The sequence below is a fragment of the Typopeltis vanoorti genome, chromosome 15, assembly GCF_054136105.1.
Source record: "Typopeltis vanoorti isolate ZY-2024b chromosome 15, IOZ_Tvanoo_1.0, whole genome shotgun sequence".
Taxonomy (NCBI): domain Eukaryota; kingdom Metazoa; phylum Arthropoda; class Arachnida; order Uropygi; family Thelyphonidae; genus Typopeltis; species Typopeltis vanoorti.
Genome location: NC_143563.1, coordinates 81,383,426 through 81,408,842, shown reverse-complemented (window position 1 = coordinate 81,408,842; position 25,417 = coordinate 81,383,426). Strand labels below are relative to the sequence as shown.

At 36.1% G+C, this 25,417-nt stretch overlaps 1 protein-coding gene across 2 annotated transcripts in view; it reads left to right on the top strand.

Annotated features, from left to right (window-relative positions):
• The first annotated feature begins 396 nt into the window (after window positions 1-396).
• LOC150098929 (glutamyl aminopeptidase-like) overlaps window positions 397-25,417 on the top strand; it is a 354,155-nt gene continuing 329,134 nt past the window's right edge. For both annotated transcript variants that reach the window (XM_090405705.1, XM_090405704.1), the window contains exons 1-2: window positions 397-898; window positions 20,689-21,316. In XM_090405705.1, the coding sequence (XP_090261831.1) occupies window positions 778-898; window positions 20,689-21,316 (749 nt within the window). In that variant the 5' untranslated portion in view covers window positions 397-777. The remainder of the gene's footprint in view (window positions 899-20,688; window positions 21,317-25,417) is intronic.

Genomic DNA, 25,417 nt, shown 5'->3' with positions numbered 1-25,417 from the left:
TTTTAGATTTTTTTTTTTTTTTTAACAAATAAGTAGAATTTTTAATCTTACAAAGTAGAAAATAGACAGCGGAACTCGCAGTGTATGCACACAGTAATACTAGTTAAGCATGTGAGCAAGATTTTGCAATTTAGTTGTATGCTTGTATATGCAAATATTTTTTTCTGCCAATAAAGTTGCCAACTGATTTCTAAAGTTAAGGCTAAATAGCACCAACCACTCTCTTTGGGAATAAAGAGACTTAAATACTGTACTTTCTTTTGTTTTGTTTATATATTTATTATTTAAATGACAACGCAATAAGTATCAAACATGCTGAAATCGTACAGTTGAGATCTGCCGATATTCCATAAACGAAGCTAATTGCCCATTGTATAATATAAAATTAAATTATTATTTGTTAATTAATGTATTAAAGAATACGTACATGAGTATAAATGTTAGTGCTTCTGTGGATTTCGACTGTTTAACGGTTCGAGAGATGTTCGGATCCTTAATTATTTTTTCTTTCTAGCGCAATGTTTGGCATTATGTAGAGACACTGTTGCTACCGCAATTTTGAAGTTTCTTCAATGGTAAAATTGCAAGAATTTGACAGTTTATATGCATTCCGTTTGCTACCTTTAAAAAGAATATGGGTTTACAGATTTGAGTGTAATCCAGATTTATATCTTTTTATTAGTCATTGGAGTGTATATAGTAATGAACTCAAAATGTGGTTACAAAAGTTTTTCGTTCATTAGATCGTTTAGTTGATTGTATTATATAAAGGTTTCTATGTTTAGCCAGATATCTGCTGTTAATCCACCATGGTTATGTATTGAAAGAAAAGGAAGAAAGTTTAATTGCTTTGCAAAAATGAATGAACCGGAAGTGGGTGACGTCGCGTTTTTGACAGGTAGGAGTTTTAAAGCGCACAATAAACACTCATTATTTTATATCTTAAAAAAAGTTAATATGTCTAGTACACGTGTTCCCCTAAAACAATTAAAATAGTGTACATTGTGCCACTGATATATTTAAATGCAAATATAATTTATGTTGGTGTCAATACACATTCATACATTTAATGAATATACATTCATTACACTTGCCAAAAAGTTATATTCATTTTTAATCCTTTATCCAAGTTAGAGCTTAAATAAAGTAACAAAGTATCCTCACAACTAAGCTACTTGTATATAGAGGCTGATGACTTCACATTAGTTGCCTTGGTATCCTATAATGCAAAGCACACTTCTTTTCAGACATGTATAATGCCAGTGGTGCACCCAGAAGTGGGATGAGGCCCTGGCCCCCCCAAAAGAAAAAGGTAAAAAACACTAGAAAATTTTCCAAAAATCTTTTCCTAATTAATAAAATTCATTTCTTTTATTTATGTTGTGTCTGGTCTTCAATTTCTATACTACTTATGAATTAGCAATCATTGCAGATGCTCAGTCATAGATCGTATGTGATGCGTAGTGTGTATTCTCAAATCGTCTATTCAACTCCCCCCCCCTCCGCAAGATTTTACCCCGAGTGTGCTACTGTATAATGCTATGCACAATGGGAGGGCACTGCTCAGACTGGTTTCGATCTTTATTCAGGTACTGCTAAAGTGTTGGGTACCTCTTCAGAAACTGAGTGATCAATAAGATTACTCTAAATCTCACTGATTGACCCAAAAGGATCACCGCTAAACTCATCACTCCTGACCTAAATTACTCTAGGGCTGAAAACTCAGCAGTGGCTCTACCCAGTGACAGGCAAAAACCCACCACCAAGCAGAATTGCTTTTCCTTAGAAGCAAGCCCATCATCTTCTGGGTGGGTTTGCTTCCCCTTGGTTACAAGTTATATTAAACTTGCTGTTAAAAAATTATGAGACCTCACTAAAGGATGAAACTGGTCTTAAGTAGTGGCCCTTCCATAATGCATAGCATTTTGTACATCTGATTATGGAAGTGTGCTTTGCATTATGGAGGCAATCGATGTGAAGTCATTAGCCACTGTATACAAACAGCTTAGTTGGGAAGATACTTCATATGCAAACTTTGTTTGCTTATACTTGGATAAAGGAATTAAACAGGAATATTATTTCTTTGCTAGTTTAATTCAGCAATAGTTTATACAGTATATTTTATACTTTCCTTAGCCAAGGATTAAATATTAATTGACTGCCAATTCTGTGTAATTGTAGAATTCATAATTTGAATGTACAGAATCTAATTAAAGCAAGAATAAATTTGTATTTTAATTAAAATATACAATTTGTGGAATTTAAAAATCCTCCATCCATTTTCCTTTAAATGAAAAGATAAAGGAATATAGAGAGATGGGAATAGCATTTATATAGGATGGAAAGATATCAGCTACCAAAAGTTGTGAAATATAGACTAAAGAGAGAGAGAGGAAGACCAACTTGCAAGATGGAAAGACCAGCGAAGCCAGAACAGGCCAATACCCAATCAATTATTTTCAAAAAAGTTTCCTAAGAATTGTTTCAGTCAATATATTGCAACACATGGGAATGGATATAAAGTTGGTGAAGAGGATAACAGGGCAGTTGATGGAAAGATATCAATACCAGAGAGTAGTTTATTCAGGAGTAGAGTCCAGTAGAAGGCCTATGACTAGTGACTTGCCATAGGGCTCTGTTCTAGCCACCACTGTTTAATTTGTATGTAAAAAATATAGGAAATGATCTGAGAAGAACTATTTAGTTGTTTGCCAGTGATGCATATTTGGATAGAGCAATAGTCCATAAAGATAATGTTAAAATTTTGCAGGATGATTTAAATAGACTGGTATGGGCAAAGGAGAATGGTTCTCAGTTTAATGCGATAAAGTGTAAGGTTATGCATTTTGGAGTGAAAAAATTACCAGCTGTGTACCATATTGATGGAATTATATACTCCAGAAAATTGGCAAAGCCAGGGATTTTGGGTTTAAGCGGATAGAGAGTATATGTAAAAAAGTGGCTAAAACAGTTCATTGGGTTACTGAATGCCCTGGTGAGCAGAGATAATCAGGTTTTCATACCTCTTTATAGTCTTGGTAAGACCCCCCCCCCCTTCTTGACTAATGTGCACAGATCTGGTCACCTGGATTTCTTGGATGGAAAGATATCAGCTACCAAAAGTAGCTGAGGAGGTGAAGAGGATCCAGAGGCTAGCAGCTAAGATGGTGGCAGGTGTATGGAATGCACCTTATGAGGATATATTGAAGATTTTTGGTTAGAAAAATTGGTTGACAGGCAGAAAAGCGATGATATGACTGAGACATACAAATTACTGAAAGGTTTTTACAAGATTAATCCAGAGGAAATTTTACAGGACTGGTGGTGGTGGTGGTGGCAGAACTAGTGGCTATTCTTGGAAACTGGCAAGAGTGTAGTTAACAAGGGTGTCAGGACTGGATTTTTTTTTACTTGGAAAGTGGTGAATGAGTGGAATTGGTTGCCAGAGTCTGTTGCAGGTGCCATGACTATGAATGAGTTCAAAGCAAAGTATGATAGATACCGTGTGAATGTTGGATAGTGCTTGGCATGATGTTTAGAGCCTCCCTCGATGAGTCTAAGGACTCCATGGAATAGTCCATAATAATAATAATAATTTCATCGAACAGAATGTTTGAAACTTGTTCAACTGATATTGAATATCCTTTTAAAAGCTAATTATTTGTTAATAAAGTTAAAAGTTGTGGAAACCTTTTAATGAGTGATCAGTAATGTCACTTGTGTTTCTGTAGTCTTGGATTTGATTTGACTCACTGTGTATAGAAAGGGAGAGATGAGTGGGCTGACACTTTGCATTTACATCTTGAAAGGCAAACATGAGTTGATGTATCTACAGTTTGCAGGGACATATTGAAGGAAATATCAGGTCACAGGGTGTGAGGCCATGAGGATGAAAGTAGATTCTAGCAGCTATGAGAACATTGACATGGAAAGAGAGAGAGAGGGAGGTTATTGTTCCACTGTACATGATCACAATCAGGCTGTGTTTAATGATCTGTAGGAATGAATTTATGTGACTCACAAAATTGAATCCTGGTATTCCTCTTCTAAATGTACCATCACAGATCTGCCTATCTCTCTATAATGTGAAAGACTGAATAGCCAAGAATCTAATATACATCTGGAATAGAGGAAGAAAGTTGATCTTTTGGAATACAAGTAAAAGTTACTAACCTGTGAACTGAATGGAAGAAGAGATGCAGTTTGTCTTCAGAAGCCTGCATTGCTTTTCTGATAAGTCTTATATGAGGAATCCCTTGGCTAGGAGAACACATGCAATTTCTAGACAATAAATACTATTCGTGGTGGGCATAGATGCCTTTTTTTGTGGTTAAGTAATTGGTGGAGAGAGTGAGTTTTGTGTAGTTACCCCTTTCTCGATGAGTTCCTGGAAGTGTGACATATCCTGTTGAGGAGAACAAGGGTGTGATGACCGTAGTTGTTTATTATCTTAGAAATGAGATTATTACCATCAGAGAGGAAAGTGGATTTAATATTCAGCAGTTACCGTTGTAAAAGAACTTCAGTGGAACTGGAGCATCAGTTATGTGCATGATTAACCAAGGTTTTGAAAGTGCCATGCTTCCGAGATGAATAATGAGAAGTAGTATCAGTATATCTTCCTGTTTTGATTTTCTTTTTTTTTATACTATAAATTGTGATTCGTGATATGGCTATATTACAGTAAGCAAATCTAACAAAGGAAGGATTACTGGGTTTTAATTCCAGAATGAATTTGATTCTTTGATATACTAATTGTTTAGAGAAAAACATCTAAATCACCTGCAAAAATCATTCACAATGCAGAACCATATGGGTGGATGGAGAAATAAAGTTTTCTCTCCGCAGAGTTGTGAATAACTGATTCATCAGTGTAATTTAAATAAGCACAATATGCCTCAAACGTTGCCACTTTTGAGAAGATCTACAATACTTTCACTATTGTTGGCTAAGTATTAATGTACCCATTCTCCAATAAACAGGCTCTGAGTTCACATGCTGCTGCTGAAGACATGATGTTTATGGTTGTCTTTAGGTGGGAGATGAATCCTATCACCTGGTGTGAGACCACTGCCTGACATATTTTGAGTTCTATGTTCAGTCTCTAGAGCAAGATTTTCTGATTTAGATAAAAAACAAAATTACATTTTTGTTTTGAAAAATGAATTAAAAAAAAGCCATAGCTTAACCATGGTACTAATGCTAAATTTTACAACTTTTCATGACACTTCTTCTTCAGCTAGCTGAACCTCTGAGGTTCTTTGCTGCATGTACCAACTTACTTCTTCCATTTCTTTCTATCTTGAGCTCTTTCATTCCAATTCTGGATTCCCATCTTAGCTAAGTCTTTTTGTATATAGTATTCTCCTAACATATCTACAGTCTACATCTGGCTGACTTTCCATCAGGCTTCGTCTTGAATGCTTGTTTAGCCACTCCTCCACATGTCCAAGCCATCCTAATCTGATTGCTCGAATCTCATCAACTAAAAGTGGGGATCTATAGAGTTCATATAGTTCTTAATTATGTCTTCTCCGTTCACTTGTGCTGTCTCTTACAGGTGTATAGACTTTTCTGTGGATTTTATTTTCTAAGATCTGCAACTCTTTTGCATCTTACCTCAGATAGCATGTAATGGAATATGCTAGGGGTTCGAGAATACACAATCTAATAATTGCATCTGAGAATTTGTCTATAATGAATATGACCATGTTGTCACCAATTGGTGAGAGTGATTGTATGATCTTGACCTGGAAGATGGCCATATGTGTGGAATTTTCAGTTAAGAGGGAATATATGTGGAATTACAGGGCTGTAAGTATGACAAGCTTAGGAGATTGCTTGGATCAGTGCCATGGCATGTAAAACTGCAAGGGCTGGATGTTGTTGATAGTTCACAGGAAGTGGTAGTGTTTGAGAGATGTAATGGCAGACACTGAATACTTAGAATCAAGAGAGTAAATCAAGTTGGAGTAAATCAAGTAAATCATCTTAAATGGATGAATATCATCATCAAGCTGGAGCTGCAAAACAAAGAAACAATTGTGGGAGAATTTAATGAGAAAGGTGACTTGCAGGCACGTGAACAGTACAATGCACAGGCCAGAAGGGTAACTAGTGTGGTAAGAAAGGCAGAAACTTATTTTGAAAAGAAGTTACCAATGCTGGCTAAAGAGAATCCCCAACATTCTTTCTATATGCTGCAAGTAAAAGAAAGAATATATATGGCAGAATGATTTTAAGGAACGCTGATGGTAGGGAGGTAGTAACTGAATCAATCTAAATAGTAGAATTACTAAGTGAACACTTTACAAGAGTATATCATCCAGGTCATGATATTGCAGGAATGAGAGAGCCAAAGGCTTATATGGGAACTGAGGTAAATGAAATGGAGGTGCATGGCATATTACAGAACCTTAATGTAAATAAAGCTGTGGGATTGGATGGTATACCAGCTCGAGTTTTACGTGACGCAGCAAGGGAATTGTCAATGCCCTTGACCATATTGTTTAATCTAGTTCTCAGCTCTGGGTTAGTCCAAAGGGAGTAGAAAGAGGGGAAAGTTCCATTGCATGAAGGAGGCTTCAAGACTGATGTAGCAAATTACCAACTAACAGCATATCAGAAGTTGTCATCAAAGTATTGGAGAAGTTGGTCAAGAGCAAAATACAGGAATGGATAAACGGAAATGGGATACTGTATGGAGGGCAGCATGGTTTTGTGAAGGGTAGGTCATGTAACTCTTCAGTAACTTGCTCATGTTTTATAATTAAGTCTATGGATAGACTCCTCATATGGTTGGGTTGGTGGCTGCTAAGTACAAGCTGACCACTAATGACTTTATTATGAACCTTATTAGGGATTAATCTTCATAGGTTCCTATTTCACAGTCTGGTGCATGGTTCATTGGGCAAATCCATGGTTGGTGCTTTCTGGAGATGAGTGTGAGTACGAACAATATTACAAGTCTGTAGCTCTGATGCCAATTTCAGTAGATAATAGTGACATAGTGGAATGCATGAACTGATCATCTTTAGGTTCATGTACCACATATTAAGAACTGAATGCGCCTCTAGGGAAGATGGAAGTGCCATAGACATGTACTAAGAGAGTCCAATCTGCAAATAAAGATGACATGTACCACGTGTCGAGCAAGGACACTTGGTACATGTGCTTGGTCGAGTGACTAGTGGTGCGAAGCTACCATCTGTGGGATTATGATTGAATCCCATCTAGCCACCTCAACGATACCATCTGTGCCTCGCGCGTTAAAAGGCACCACTAGTAGGAGTTGCTTTCGTACTGTTATGGTGTAATTGCTCCGGCAGTGAAGCCACTAGAATGGAAGCATCAAGGCAGCCATTGAGACTATGCAGCAGCTGCTTCCTATGGGGCAGCATTCAGGTGTGATGTGCTGGCACCAAATTGTCTGCAGATGACCTAGGTACTGGTTTGGGTGTCGGGCTTAGAAGAGCAGCCACCATACTGCGATCTGTTGAGACTTATTTTCAGGACAGGACAACTCATATATAGAAGCTAATGACTTCACATCACTTGCTTTGCCATAATGCAAAGCATATATCCTTACAGACACATATAATACTAAGCATTACGGGAAGGGTTATTACCCAGACTGATTTCAATCTTTATTGAGGTCTCATCATTGGGAGCCAGACCCAGAGGTGATACCAAGGTTGAAGTAATGCAGAAGTCATATTTCATATATGAATAGACGAAAGGTGTCACACCTTATTTTTGGTATCACTTCTGGATCTGGCTCTGAGTGATGAGACCTCAATAAAGGTCAACTGGTCTGTTCCCATAATGCATAGCATTATGCATATCTGTAAGGATTTGCATTATGGGATACTAAGGCAAGTGATCTGAAGTCATTAGCTTCTATATACGAGTTGCTCTGTCCTGAAAATACTTCAGGTGTCTGTTTGGTGTTTGTTTGCTTGCACTTGTATAAAAGATTTAACCAAGAATATAATTTCTTAGGATCTTTAATTTATGTTCAGTTATTTGTCGATGATACAAAGTAGGGTAGAGCAATAGTTAATACAGATGATGTCAAAATTTGGCAAGTTGATTTGGATACATTGGCAGACTGGGCAAAGGAGAATGGATGTCAGTTTAATGTGAGAAAGTGTAAGGTTATGCATTTTGGTGTGAAAAGATTATCAGCTGGAAATTGATAAAGCCAAAGACCTGGGAATGTTAGTGGATAGGGAGTTAAAGTTTAGGGGACACATAGCAAAAGTGGTGATAGTGACTTATCAGATCACTTGGTTACTGAAGAATACTTTGACAAGCAGAGACAGCAGGTTATTGTTTCTCTTTATCGAGCCTTGATAATACCGCCCATCTTGACTGTACAGATCTGGGGATCAGGGTTTCTTGGTGATGAGGAGGAGGTGGAAAGGATGCAGAGGTGAGTTACTAAGATGGTAGCAGGTCTATGGAATGAACTGTATGAGAACAGGTTAAAGATTTGTGGTTTACAGAACTGGTTGATAGGCAGAACAGGGGTGATATGATCGAGACATGCAAATTACTGAGAGATTTTTATAAGATTAATCAAGAGGAAATTTTTCAGAACAGGTGTGTTGATGCACGAACTAGAGGCCATCCATGGAAACTGAGTAAGAGTGTACGAGGTGCAATTTATTTCCTGGAATGGCCACGTAGTGTCACCCATATGGTGATTTGGTTGGAGTCACACAAGTGATCGTGTTTGTACATGTTTTAACTAATGCTTGCATAAACCTCAAGCCAATAGAGCCATTTGCTAGTTGACTGTTGCAAAAACAATAGAGACCTGCATGTAAACTTTGGTGTAAAAATGTGTGATTGAAATTTGGAGTGGCATGTTAACATCAAATTTTGTGTGAAAATCAGCAAAACTGCTACTGAAATGTTGGAGTTGTTGAAAGTGGCATATGGTGTGGATGCTCTGAAAAAATCAAGTGTCGTTGAGTGGCATAAGAGATTCAAAGGTAGGCAAGAAGATGTTAACGATGATCCCAGAAGTGGGCAGCCAAAAATAAAATTAATGGATGCAAATGTCAACAGAGTGTGAGATTTGGTATGGTATGACAGACAATGAAGTATGATTAATGGCTGATGAATTGCAAATTGACTGATGAAAGAAACAGAATAATTTTAACTGAAGAATTGAGTATGTGAAAGATTTCTGTGAAGTTTGTGCCTCAGATCTTGATGGACGAACAGAAGCTGTGGCAGCTTCAAGTTGCAACTAATCTTACTGCAAATAAGCACATTTCCGAGAGTATTTACCGGTGACAAAACCTAGTGCTTCCAGTACAATCCTGAAACAAAACACCAGAGTATGCAGTGGAAAACTCTGAGTTTGCCACGTCCATCACGTTCAGTTCAAGACCATGCTGTGTGTTTCTTTGATCACAAGGGGATTGTCCACTATGAATTTATTGAAAAGGGAGAAACAGTCAACCAACAATGCTATTTAGAGGTGCCGAAAAGATTATGAGATTCTGTAAGGAGAAAAAGACCTGAATTGTGTCCTGACAAGTGGATCATCCATCACAACAACGATGCATCAAGCCATGTTGTGCTTATTGTGAGAGAGTTTCTGGCCAAAAAATTGATTACCCAATCAGGTTATTCCTGCTTATTCACCTGGCTTAGCTCCCTGTGATTTCTGGCTGATTCCAAAATTAAAGACTGTGCTAAAAGAACAAAGATTTTCTGACATCGCTGATATCCAGCTTAATGTGAACTTGAGTATTCTGGAAAAAGAGTTCCAAGTTTGTTTCCAAAAATGGGAACACCATCCAAACCAGTATATAAATGCACATGGGACTAAGGCGACGGCAGCCACTAATGTATAGCTCCGAATGTAGGTTTTTTTTACATGTGCATTTTTACATTCTGAGGATTAAATTGTCACACCTTGTAGTTAGCAAGGGTGTTAGAACCAGTTTTTTTTGCTTGGAGAGTAGTGAATGAGTGGAATAAGTTGCCAGAGTCTGTTGTGGGTGCCACAACTGTGGAGTTAACAAGTATATAGATACTGTACAAATGTTGGATAGTTCTTGACATGATGTTTAGTCCCTCCCTCGATGAGTCTAAGGGCTCCTTGGAGTTTCCCGTAATAATAATAATTCCATATAAATTTCTTAATCATTAGCTTTTTTTTAATCTGTTACACATTTATATCCATTGGATTATTATCGAAACCGTTGAAAAAATATTTATTGTATTGTTTATGTATGTTTAGTCTAGAATTAAACAAATCTTTCATACTGCTGCGTGTTTACGGCGATCAAGGAGCTGCAGCAAAAACGCCCACCAGTGTGATGAGTGGTGAGGGTGACTAAGCCTCAGATTGTTATAATTTGATCTCGTTAAGTGCATGTAATATCTTTGTGATTTTACATTGTTTTTCTGAGGTGAGTTAGAGTATTGCAGTTTTTTAGGCATGCAGACTACACTAACTAACATTTTAAAAGGGATTTATTTATCCCTGTTATTCCTTATTTATTTGATTATTAGTTATCATGAATATCTTTCTTTTTCTTATTCTTTCAGTCTTACTTAAGATGAGGTGAATAAAAGAAAATGGTGCAGCCTTTAGAAAAAAGAAAAGGTTAAGGAGGAGGAATTAAAAAAAGAATGAAGGTGCACCATTGAAATACCTCAGTTGCGAAACTACTACTGTTACTGAAGCAATTTCCGAATTCAAACCATCATCAAAGTCAAGTGATTCTTCAACAAGCAATAAGGAGTGTAATGAAAAAAAAATTTCCAGCTGTTGACTTAAAAGATGTTGGTTTTTGGCCAAGTAAGATTAATGATGTCACACTGATCTTACTGGTATGTCAAGGTGTGTCTGTGGTTCAACATCTAGGTTCTGATTTTAGTGAAGTGATTTGTGAGGGTGCATCAATCAAAGGATGAAACAGAAAACTTGCACCTGAGTGGTTTTTTCGAACTCTGCCAAATAATGAAAAAATATTGAAGTCGTGGTTGATGTACTCTCCTTCCAAGAAAGCTCTTTATTGCTTTCGCATTGCCGACTATTTGCAGACAGAAGTCATTCAAATTTTGAGTCTGCAGATGGATTCAACATGTGGTGGAAACTTAATCCTAAAATATTCAACCATGAATCTTTTGGCCTGTAATAGAATCTGACATGGAGCTACAATTGATAAAAAGTAACAAGAACAAGTTGAAAACAAAGTGAAGAAATGGAGGGAGATACTTTCCCTCCACTTCTTTACTATAGAAATAGAGGAAATTTTTTAGAATTAGTTCATTTGTTGGTGAAATACGATCCAGTGCTATGTGAACATATTCTAAGAATCAAGCTGGGAAAAAAGTTTGCTAAATTCTATGTCACCTGCTATTCAGAACAAGTTTGTAGAAATTTTGGGAGAAAAAGTAAGAAGAAAAGTTATCGAGCAAGTAAAAGAAGCAAAGTATTTTTTTTATGATATTCAACAGCTCTCCTGATATTTCTCATAAAGATCAGACAAGCCAGGTTTTATGCTATGCTATGATCGATGCTATGCTATGATCAATAAAGTGAAGGTTATGGAATCATTTGTTGATTTCATTGAAACAAAAGGTAAAACAGCCGAGAATATTTCAACTATGATTTTGCAAAAATTAGAAAACAATGGAATTGATATTCAAAATTGTAGATTACAAGGATATGATAATGCTGCTGTGATGGCTGGTCAACATACTGGCATTCAGAGATGCATCAAATAAATTAATGGAAAAGCAGAATTTGTCACATGTACAAATCACTCGCTGAATTTGGTGGGTGTATATGCAGCTTTTGTTACCTTTTTTGGAACTGTGGAGCATTTGTTCATGTTTTTTTTCTTCCTCAACCCATTGCTGGGATATTCTGACTTCAGTCACTGGTCAAAGTGTCAAGCCTGTAGTAGGAACTCGGTAGAGTGCATGGGGAGATGCTGTGAACAAGCAGCATGCCAGCTCAAATGCTAGCGTGCTGCTTGTTGCGTTACAATTGTTTTCCTTCCTGTGCTTTCTTGGCCTGTGGAATTCTGTCCTTCTAGAAATTAACGACACACAGGTCTACCTCCAAACCAAAGGATTGAATATCCAACAATGTGACATAAAACTCGAAGCATTAAAAGCATTTTTAACTGAAAACAGGGACGAATTAGTCAACAATTAATGTCATGAATCGTCAGTATAGAAAGAAGAATCACGAGATGCTGAATTGTCATACGAAACTGAGTTGAGGAGGGAAATGTTTTTTTCACTGAACAGAGTGATCCAAGAAATCACCACATCAATTTGACAACATCATGTTCTTGTTGAAAAATGTGCCTTCCTTACTCCATCGAATCTTTTGAATGATAAATATGAATGTCAACTAAATCATGATCACGATGATGTTAATAAGGAAGAGTTCCTCGTTGAGAGAAAAAGACTTAAGAGTTTTATTTCTGTTGCTGCTATGCAAGACAAAACAGAGACATAGAAGGACGGTCCCCTTGAACTTTTGCAGTTTATTCTAAAATACAGTCTCAAGAACTCAGTTCCAAATATTGTAATACTACTGCAAATTTTCCTCACGTTTGCTGTAAGTGCTGCTAGTTGTGAGAGGAGTTTTTCTAAATTAAAATTGATTAAGAATTACCTAAGATCTTCAATTGAGTACCTTGTGTTTAAGAAATCTTGTCATACTATCTATAGAACAGCAACTGAGTGATGAAATAGACTTCGACAATGTCATCGATGATTTTGCTAACAGGAAAAGCAAGAAAAATAACATTTTAGAATGTTGGAATTAAAGTTTTGCTTCAAAAATAAACATAGTGTTTTAATTTATTTCCCTATGTGTCATTTTGACTTTTTGTAGTATTTTTGGTGTGTATTGAGAGGGGTGGCAAACTCCGGGACTGCCCTTGGCTGCAAAAGCTCTAGCTATGCCACTGCCTCTTGTTTCCTTTACTACATGTTGCTTACACTTACAGATTCTATTTGATATACCATACGTTCTCTCATTTCACATGACTTCAATTATAGCAGTATAAATTGGGCAGAGGAAACAACATATACTGCTATAATTGAAGTCTTCCATAATGATTACTCGTTTATACTTGCCAGACTTAATGTGACTAAACATTTCTTGCTCATCACCCTTTTTGTTGCCCCTTCTGTAGCAATATCCCATTAAATGTTTTCTCATGCCCACGTCTACTTCACACCATGCATTCTCTCAGAACCATTATTGCCATTACTTTCCAAATTCTCTGCTCAGAAAGGACACAGCTCATCATTTATCATAACATCCCACCACTCAATTTACTCCTATTCCTGAGGTATGCTGTGCCCTTTTACTTCTATTCATGTAAGGAAATCATCTTTTGTCAATCATAGTTCATTGATTCCGATAATTATTGGATATGCTAAGGTTATCATTGCCACTAATTCATTCCCTTTATTCCTGATAATCCTAGCTGTTGTATAAAGAAACATCAAGCCATTTATCAATATTCCTATACCTATTATTATTCCCTCACACCCAGATTCTATTTGATATACCATACGTTCTCTCATTTCACATGTCCAACTGCGATTTTCCTGCCCTGACATTCTCAATTTTGTATTTCATACCCATGAAAGTTTCTAAATTTATATGAGATTAGTGGTGGGCTAAGAAATTTATTTATTAAAGAATAAATTAATTTATTTTATGCATAGTCATCTAGACTCTAGACACAAATATGGGACTTTTTTCAAGCCACTTCATAAGCAGAGTAGTAGTCATGTTGGGCAGTGAAATTCATCTTCCACCTAAAGACAATCACAAACAACCATGTCCACGGTGGGATTCAAGCTCACAGCCGTTTGTTGGAGAGCAGATAGATTAACCACTTAGTCTATGAGGGCAATGAACTTGCTTTGAGAATAACAATCTCTTCTGATACTTGAGTCCTTCCACGTTATGGAGCGAGTGCATCTTTTTCCTAACTTTTACCTCATCTTTCTTGCAACTTGATTCACAATACCTCCTATTCACTCCTTCAGTGCATTCCACAAATCATTGTATCTCCATGCATCACACTTTCACAGACCCATTCATTCCTTGCTCACTTGTACCTCCCTCTGTTTCCCCTCTCCCATGACACTCTCCTTCCTTATTCTCTCATTTCTTATTCTTTTTATTGTATGATTCTCTCTCTCTCTCTCTCTCTCTTTTTTGGCTTCCTCTCAACCACCTCTCTCTGCTTCCTGCTTGTTTGCCTTGCATCAGTTAACCTTTCAGTCCTCTTAATCTCTTCCATCATGCTATTTAACTAATTTTTCATACCTTTCACATCATTTCTTAGTCTCCCCCCCCCCCAAACATTCTCATTCACCCTCACTACTGATATAATTACACCATCTATGAGAACATCTAAATCTCCAGGCATACTATCCAATATTAACCCTCTCATACATCATGTCCACTGTGGTGGCTGCTACTATTGGTTTACTTCACAGCTCCATGAGACATGTTTTGTAACCTCTGATGCATGCAGTCCACTCCAGTGGATTTCCTCTGCATAGTGGTGTTACATAGTAGCTAAGAATGGGACTTTCATGGTTGCATTCTTAAAATACTTAAAATATTTTTTTAATCACCATTTTGGAAATTCATGCATGAGAGGATTAAGTTCATTACCACTTCATACTTGTATTTCTCTGTCTCTTTCTCCATCAACACTCACTGTTACTGTTGCACCAATACTAAATGCCTGGAGATTTAGACATTCTCACAGTGTAGATTGTATCAATAATGAGGGTGAATGAGGATGCTTGGGGGGAGAGAGAGAGAGAGAGAGAGAGATGCTGATATCAAAATCGCCCATCTCTTCCCATTATCATCCATTCCATGCAGACCTACATTCTTTCTCTAACCTGCTACATTTTTAACTGACAGGATGCATATATATTGCAGGGACAGCATGTTACATAGTCTTGTATGATGTAATCTTTAAATGGTGATGACTGGGCTGCAGTGTGTCAGTTAACAGAAGTGCAGCAGCTGTAAAATTTGAAATAAATAACATACACACAGTATATCAGAAAAGCACTATGAACACCAAAAACTTCAAACATACAAATATCCCAAATGCAATCACGTAACTCAGGCTAAATTTACTCTAAATTTAGAATAAAATCCTTAGTAATTAATACCAGAACTTATCTTTTTTTTTACTTTAATGCTGATTATGCAAAACCCCAGTTTTCTATCATGAGCTAACAGCTGAATATCTCCCCTGAAATCATCCCCCATATCAGTAATTTACAAATTAAAGAGTACTGGCCCTAGTCCTATCTGTCGAGTCCATAAGTCTACAAACCACACACCATTCCTTCTGCACAATCTATCATTGACTCACTTGCAATCTTCTTTCAATAATACAATATAATGAAAAATACAATATTTTTCACCTTTGAAGTCATTAGTGCCAGCCAAAACAATCATTTCTTCCAACTTCCCCTTTCAGCATGCTGACGGTTTCATTAATATTATTAATTTTTGCAGCAGAGAAACATCATTTAGTCAAACTCTCATTAAGTACTCCTTTTATTATAAAATCACCATAAACATTTTTTTCTTCACTTATTTAGTCTTATATTCCTGTTTCTTATCTCACATCTCGTTTTCAGCTTTACTGATGTTTCTCCAATCATTGAATAGCATGCTTTTCCTCCTCATGAGCCCACTCCTTATTTTATTAGGTTCTCTTTGTTTTCCTGTCCTTCCACCATTGCACTTTTAAGAATATTGCCAACAGTAACATTTTTCCTTTTTGTTAATGTTCTCTGCTTCACCATCATGTGTTTTATTCTCTCTGCATAGCTAGCACTCACTTTCAAAGGAACGTCCTACATATTTGCTCACGATTGCTTTCCTTCCATAAATCTGTCACTTTTTTTGCAATGAATACATCACCCCCACACGCACGCACGCACTGCACCTAACAAAAATTCGCATATTAAACTTCCCCAAAGAAGATGTCTTTTGAGCCATTATTATTCTGTTATGCATTTGAACTATATATTGACAGTATCTAGTTCAATATAAAATATACAATTATATTTTAAAATCTAAACAACTCAGTTTATCGCACACTTATAAAAAACAAAAACCAGATATAACAAAATATCTAATATCATTAATTAAAATATGAAAAAAAAATGCCTTACCTTTCTAAACTGCTCTAAACATTTGACTTATATCATCACCATTTACCAAATAACACATGGATGATAGTGACTGCATGAGTGTTGTTCCATAGCAGTAGAACTCCACACTGCTGTCCACCATGCACTACACTAGGTGTGTAGTGCATAGTGGACAAATATCATGCACTACACATCTAGAAAGATCACTTAATGAGGAATACATCTAGAGTGTTTGGAGAGTGGTTAGGGAATTCTAGTGGTTATCCTAGTAGATATATGAACAATTTGTGGTGATGGCAAATATCTTGGCATCACTATCTTTGTGATCTATGCAGTTTGAAAAGAAGAGGCAATTGGAGTTGCAAACATTAAAATCTCCAAGGAAAATGACCCCCACTCATAGGAAAGTTGGACTGGAGAATTTTCTTCAATATTTAAAGAAAATAAATGAAATTTCAGAATGGTTGGTAGCATTTGTGGAGTGATAGAGACAACAAATGAATCTTATAGACTGAGCAAGATTATTAGCTAAGGAAGATCAAAAAAGTGGATAAAAGTTGGAAACTGTCTATATCATATATCAGAGCCAAGATATTATATAAATGCAACCTTTAAGATGAAAAGAATCGTCGTTGTCATCATCATTATTTCCTGATATGTACCCTTAAAGGGAGTTCAGGCTACTATGACAATGTACGTGATTAAGTTTACATGATTAATAATCTCCTATCAACAGTTTACCTTAAAATTAGTCTATTACTTGTACTTTTGACTGAATCAATCCATAGACCTTGTTCTTCCTCTGGATCTTTTTCTTGCAGTCCTGGCATCAAACATCTGTCTTGTTAACCTTTCCACTCCCTTTCTGTTTAAGTGACCAAATACCATCTTAGATTAGCCCTGCTCACACATTATTGAATGCAAACAATGTCAAGTGCATTCCTAATGTCTTCATTTTTTATGATTCTGCCATTGATGCTATTTGTTCACTCCCTATCTTTCTCAGAACTCTCATATTTGTGGGTCTCTAATCTTTGATCAAATGCTTTATTCCTAACATAACTCTCAAATCCAAGTTAAAACTTTTAACACTGTCTTGTATACTGCTAATTTCTCTCTTATTCCACATATTTACTCAGCTGGCCACCTGCTATACCAGCTTTGCTATTCTGTTGTCTATCTCCAGATTTAACTTGCCATCTTCACTAAAAACTGTTCCTAAATATCTGAAAATTTTACTTGTTCTGCTGGCTCTTAATTCAGAATGCAGCTGAAGTTTTCTATGTTCCTGCATATTTTCATAGTTGTCACAGCTGTCATTCAATTTAGTTAGAGAATCCCAGAGACTTCACTGGATATGTTTAGGATTCAACATCATCTTCATAAAGCAAAGAACTCTAAATTTGTTATCACCAATTGTAATATCAGGTTTAATACCACTTTCTTTCATCATCTATATGAATAATAACATGATCTATATAGACGATGATAAGAGTGGAGATCATGTACATCCTTATCTTACACCTGATTTTACACCAAATTACCTTCCTGTATTCCCTTCATTTCTAACTGCTGACTTAAAATTTAAATATAGACTATTTATTGCTTTGTATAATGTTCCATTTACCCCATACAATTGTAGTGTTTTGAAAGAGAGCCTCCGTAGCTCAGTCGGTATAGATGAAACCCCTTTGGTCAGAAAGACCTGCATTTAATTCCCATCCATGATATGAGGAACCTTTATCTGGGCTCTTATGACTAAAGGTGAGTTAGCCGGTCTTATACAGAGGTGGAGGGTTTTTTCTCCTTGAAACTCAGTTTTTCGTCCCTCAGAACAGGCAAACCGAAAAGCTTTGCCCTGGGAAAAGATCTACAAAACTTAAATATAGATCCTTGTTATATTCCCATGATTTCTCAAGTACTTGTCATAAAGTGAAAATCTGATCCTGACACCCTCGATTTGGCCTGAATCTGGCTTGTCTTCCAGTTTCTCTTCCACAATTTTTCTCAGCCTCTTTTTGTGTATGCTTGCATAAATCTTACCCGGAACATTCGTAGACAAATACCTCTGTAATTCTCACATTTAGCTTTATTCTTTTTTTTAAGAGTTAGGAACTATGAGAACTCTACTCCAGTCATCAGGAATTTGGCCTTCTGACCAGGCTCTCAGAATTATGCAGCTATGGCAAAACTTTTACACCCCCATATTTGAGCATTTCGATCGAATATCATCTACTCTAGCTGCCTTTCCACATTTCAAGTTTTGGACAGATTTGATTGCCTCAAGTAGTGATATGTACTCCTGTTTGCATTTTCTTGAAAATTTCTATGATAGTTATGTAAATTTAACAGTCTTTCAAAGTAATTACTCTAGACTTCTAGAATATCTTTATCTTCATTTTCACAACACTTATTTTCCCTGACTCTTCTTACAGTACTTTGTCTTTCATTTCTAAGCCTTTTCAATAGTCTTCAGAACATTATGCTACCCTCCTGATATTTACCTTCTGTATTCTTACCAAAGTCTTCCTATGACTTCTGTTTAGCTACTTTCACACATAGCTTAGCTCTTTCATATTTTTTTTTATTATTTTTATTTTTTTTATGTCATCTGCTAGAAACTTTCAGTATGCTCTCTTCTTTTCCAGGACTGCTTCTTTAACTTCTTGTGTCCACAATGCCGTTCGTGTTTTTCTATCCTTGCTGACAACTTTACCACATCCCTTCCTAGCTAAATCAATCAGTATGTTCTTCAGTTTGCTACTGAGACTACATGATTTGTTTCTTGTGTTCAAACTGTTTCATTCTCTTTTCAATAATGTTTGTATAATTGAGTCTACAGTTTACCTGTAAAAGCTGCACAACTTGAATTCTTTTTAAAACTTTTTTACATACCAATCGTTTCACTGTGATAATCAGTTTTATTATACTTAAAACTAAGTGAAGGTCACTTCCTTTAGATTCTCTGTACACTTTTTTAATCCTAAACCAGCATGAAGATATCACTAAGTCAATGAGCAACACAGTCAATGAGGCTTTTCTTATTACTAGTGTCTTTGTCCATGAGAACTTGTTACATTTTTATGTTGAAACATTGTGTTAGTAATGACTAGTCCATATCCTGAGCAGAAATCTAGTAGATACTTTCTATTATAATTAGCCCTGCCCTTTTCCTCAAATTTTTCCAAACCATTTGTTTATGCCAAGTGCGATTCACTTCCTACTCTGATGTCTAGATCTCCAACAGTATACTTTTTCCATTTTCTTTATGTCAACTACCTGCTCTAGTGATTTGAAAAATTCCTCCACTTCTTCCATAAGAAAACCTTCTGTGGGCCCATATGCACAAATAAATTTCATTGTCCATTTCCCCATTTTGAATTTTGTCTGCATAACTGCTTGAAACTGCCCCTTCCAATCAAGAAGTTTATGTTCATGTTTGGTGTCGAATGCCATCGCTACTCTTTCCTTTTATTGATAATTATTTCTCAAACATAACATGAAAAGACTCAAAAGATGTAATTGGGTAAATTAAGTTCAGCAGTGCTTGAAGTTGAAATGTGGATTTCTCTTATTAACACTTTCTCTTAGGAAAGTGTTTGATTTTTGCAGAGTGGAAGGGGAAATGAACATCATTCAAGTTAGACTAAATATAAATGTTTGTTAAGCGAATCTGTAAGGCCATGGGAGATTTGCCTTCATCTGCATGCAATCTCTTTTTCTTTTTGCTTGACTTGTTTTAAGTTGAATTGAAATTGGGAGGGACATGGAATATACAGTAATGGATTCCTTTAATCTATAAACATGGTAAATTTCACTCAGCTCCTGTAAATTATGATCTTAGCAGTCTCACCACATATCACTTGGACTGACTCCTCCAGGCATGCCTAGCAGAACAGTGTAATATTTTTTGCTGACTTGTAAGCCTCCTGAAGTGTTGCCACTAGGTTGAGATAGTATACCAGACATTGGATCCACTAAAGTACCTAATGGCAGGTCTTTGGAATTGACTGTTTTAAAGCTATTCACTTGAAAAGAAGGAATGTTGGGTCTCTCTGCAATTGTCATAATTCTGAAATCATTGCATGGGCAGGGAGAGGGTGCGTAATCAGGGCTTTCTGTGGAATCTATACCTAGTTTTGGACCATTTTTCCAGTTAGCACAGTGGTGATGAAACTCATCTACCATCTTGTGATGCCTAGTATCACTGCTTGGCATTTCATCTCAGGGGTGTGGGTACTATACTTCTATCAGTGTCTGTATAAATTCATTCTTAGATAGGATATACTAGATAAGGATTCCTAGATAGAGATGTACAGTATGTACAACAGAAATGTTTATTTGTTCTAAAAGCTGAGATAAAGGCTATTTGTATTTTTTTGAATTAATTTCTTATGTTAGAAATTTATTATAAAAGTTGAGATTAGTATGTTATTCATATAGTTTTTGAATTACTGTCATATAATGTTATCATAATTTTTACAGGAGAAAGTGCAAAGAAACAAGCATTGTACAGAGACAATTCTGATGTTGAAAAGTTACGCCGTGTCTCTTGTTCAAAGGGACAAGCATTGTTTCTTACTGGCATAGCATTTATGTTATTGCTTATTATTGCATTAATTGCTTCATTTGCAAGACCATTTCCAAGATGTCCTAACAGAGTTTCACCACCAGAAGACAGAATACATGAAACATATAGTGATGCACCTCCAACTGCTACAACAGGAGAGCTGTTTCCATGGCAGGATATACGCCTCCCAACTTTTGTTGTTCCTGTACGTTATGAACTTTTTATGCATCCAAATCTTACTAAATTTTATAATCATGGAAGTGTAAATATAACATTCTTACTAAGAAGAAAGTCTAATTTTGTTGTCCTTCACATGAAGGAAATGAATCTAACTACGGTTGCTTTATTTACAGCTGATGGGAAGAGCATTCCTGTTATTCGGTATTTAGAGTACTCAAAATATGAACAGCTTTATGTACATTTTAGTCAAATCTTGGATACAGAAATCAGTTATATTTTGTATATTAGCTTTGATAAACATCTGGAAGAAAAATTAGAAGGATTTTATATTAGTTCTTATGTAGCATCTGATGGCCAGAAAAGGTAAAGCACTTGCTCATTATTATGTAATTTTTCTTTTTATTCATCATCATCAATTTCCAGATATGTATCCTCAAGTGGTGTTTCTTTTTATTGGGTTGTTAAATTATTGATTAAATCTGATAACAAGAAGTTTTTATGTTTGTTTGTAGCATAAACCAGGAATGTAGAGGAATGTTTTTTCTAAAAAACTATGAACAAACGTTTTTTAGAAAAAACATTTGTTCATTTTTAGAAAAAAACGTTTGTTCATAGTTGAAGAATAGTAACAGAACACAGACACGGATCAAGCATGTATTGGACTTAGCAGGACTTAATTCCATACTGCCACATAAGTATACCTGGCTGCAAGAGAAATGTCAACTTTTCTAAATGCAGAAAATCTTTTAGGGCCTCATAAATTCTACTGCCAGGGGGTCCCCAGCTGACTTAATCCACCCCTGACAGAATACATTTTGAATGAAAAGTTTATTCAGCTGGGGGGTTAAAAGTTTGCTATTTTAATTTTCAAGTACTTAATGTTTTCATATATTTGAAAATGCTATTTCCATTTTCAAATACTTAATAACAAAAATTAAATTACCTGTATAGGATTATGGTGACTCCCAGCTAGTGTTCATTCAGAACAAATGGAATCAATCAAGGGGTGTACAGGATAGTGCGATAGAGATAGTATGAGAGTGTTAATAATGTTAGTACTTTCATGTAGTACTAACATTATTAACACTTACAAAAAGTGATACAAAAAAAATAAATAAATAAAAGGCAGCAAAATGTCCTACCCAAGAAAGGTTATAAATCCATACCACATTTGTACTTTAAGTGGAGTAATGTTTTTTTCCTTATTTTTTTATTTATTTATTTTGTGCATAATTTGGAATCCCTGCTCTAGAGACTCGAACATGAAACTTTCCCAAGCCACTCTGGCCTCTTATGACTTAAGATTCTTGTGGCTATGCTATATGCTTCTGTAAATGATGACCCTAACAGCTAATTATGTGATTTTTTTTCATGCAAGTAGGTGAAGGTTAATATCGATAAGGAGAATCTGAGGACTGAGAAATAGGAGGGAGTTGAATTTCATGGCACAGCATGAGAACACCATCCCACTAATAAGTGGGATGGTGCCAACTAATCATCTCCTTATCATAAAAGCATATAGAATAGTCACAAGAATCTTAAGTCATACATTTTGAAATATTAGTATTATTTCCATTCCTCCAGGAATCCCAAGATTCCCAGAGCCTTGGAATTGCTAGATACCATACTGTCTATCTGCTGACAACAATATATATCATAACTTAATTTGAACATACTCAGCATTTGTCCACTCCCTCCCCCAGTGTAAATTCACTCACTGCAATCTATGGGGTGGGGGGAAGAAATGTTCTTCTTACTTCCATGAACCTTATGCAGTTTACAGAGATGACTTCCTGTTCAACAAATTACTTTGTGAAATATTTCTCCTGATATCTGATAGTTGATTTTCACCAACCTATATAATATATATATATATATTATTTCAATTTTTTGATTTTTTGTTTAATCCCACTAACAAAAGGCTGCAAACCTCTAGTACATTATTATTTGTACAATGAAGGGGCTAATGTTTAGATAAATTGGAAAGACCAAAAATCACACTAGATAATGAAATTCGTTTACCAGCTAATGAAATTCACAAACATCCAAGACTTGGATTCATACCCTTGTTGGAGTGTGAGCATGTTTATTGTTTTCAGCTAACCATGCCAGTCATAATGATATCCCTTTCTCTTCTTATCTGCCAAACTCATTAGAAAACATTCCCCACCCTCCTCTCCTCATACTCAGCATCCCAAGATCGTGTGATAGATAGTCCACCTTGAATAATTTTGAGTAATTCATTATCACCTAGATACCAGGTAGCAGGTGCACAGATACTTAGATGTGGCCTGATCAGTGCCTTATATAGAGACATCACCATCTCCTTATCTTTACTTGTCAGTATATTTTTGCATTAAGGCACCTTTTCATTATCACCAAATTCCTGATTTGTACTCTCTTGGAGCCTATAAAATACTATGTTAATACAGCATGATTATATGTTACTACCTTCCTATTAACAATTTTCTTCCATGTTAATGGAAGAAAATTGTTAATTCACCTAGATATCAGTTATTCTCTGAGTCTTTTCACTTCTATTCTCCGTTTTATCAAACACCAGTTTTACTACTATTTGCTCTCCTATTCTGTTTAACCTCTCTACTGGCCGAGGCGGATGAAATAGTGAGACCAACTTGCACTTCTTATCCATGTTATTCTATAGGCATGTATATTCTATATACATGCCACCTTTTTTTTGACATCTTTATATGCTAATAATATAAATTCCCTTTTAATATATTCATATTAAATATGATCCTACTAATGATGCTTATATGTTGATTCCCTTGTTTTTTCTCAGAAATTTCATGTCTGTGGTCTCTTGGTCTTCACTCTGCTGTTTTATTTTTAAGCCGTCTCTCAGATCCATAAGTCAAAATTGATTTGAGTGCTGTCCGATATACAGCTTACTATTCAGGACAGTCTCTCATTCCACATAAATTTATTCAATTGTCACTATAACTTTCCTCCATCAGTTTCTGGTAGTTGGGAGACCTCCTGATGAGTTTCTTATTTTTTCTATACTTTTCTTCTTGTGTTATTTAGAACAAAAAACATGGATAGTGTTTTTGTTCTAATACTATACTTCTCCTGATTTTTTTTTTTTTTTTTTACTATTATTATTCCATCTTCCAACCCAGCATCACTGGGATCCAATGCTCTGCCACCATATTTCGTGAGACTTGTGGGCATTTGCAAAGGGGGATACTTTTGGCAAGATAGGTGGTCCTGGATGCTCTGGCCAGGATTCTTTGGCTAGTGGACTTCTCTGCAATGGTGAACAGTGTTGCAATGTTTCTCCCATGGTTCTGGGACAGCTGGAGGTTTGCTATATCAGTGGTATAGTATCCAGAGGTAGCTCTGCTGTTCCACTTCAGAGCTCATTTATTACTTGCTGGATAGTTGGTGACGCCATAATGGGCAGAGATCTCTGGTGCCAAACCAAAAAATTCCTTTGAGCATAAATCTTTCATACTCAGATTTTCCAGGGCTCTCACAAGACCTATCCATGCAGATACTGCAGATACATCATCTGATAATAGAATAAGAAACCAAAAGACATCTTACACATGCATGCATACATACTCACACACATATACACCACTGTTTCTCATCATTAATTCTTTTATTAAAAAAAAAGGGTTTATAAGGACTGACAAGATTTCCAAAACATTATATCAGCAGCACTCAGAAAACTACTGCGATCAACATGACTAGTGGAGTACCAATTATGGTAACACCACATAAAACACTCAGCTATACTGGAAATGTGATATTTGAATGGGATTTTCTTGATTTCCAGTTGAGGAGATGGGTTCAGAACTTAAAGATCAAGGAATGACTGGTATTAGGTGCATCTTGTATATAGGAATGGTTAAGAATGATATTCCTGATTCCAACCAGGAATATCATTTTTACTTTTGATTGCCTCAGATCTCTAACATTGGTTAAAACAAGATATCTGAACTGATCTGTTAGGCTGTATACTTTGCTAATCCCTAATCCACTAAGATGCTTTAAATGTCAGTAGTATGGGAATAGTTCTACCTTCTTTGCCCAGTGTAGTAGTAGTAAAGAGCATAATAATAACTCTTGTTATGCAAAGAAATCTGAATTTGTTAGTTGTGGGGGAGACCATCTAGCCTATTCCTGTGCATGCCAAAGGTGCAAGGATGAAAAATAAATACAAAATATAAAACCGAATGAAATATTTCATATCAGAATGCAACAAAGAAGCTAGCCATTGCAACACCTATCCTAAAATCCTCATATGCTGAGGTGGCAGAGAGAGAGAGAAAACATATGGGCAGAAATTGTATTCAGCGACCTTTGCAAGGGACAAGAATGTCCAACTGCCATTTCTGCAAGACAAGTTCTACATGTAGCTCTTTCAGAATGTTACTTGCTTAGTCAATGATTGATTTGCATTTTTTGTGGACTTCATTGTAGGCTGTGAATGAA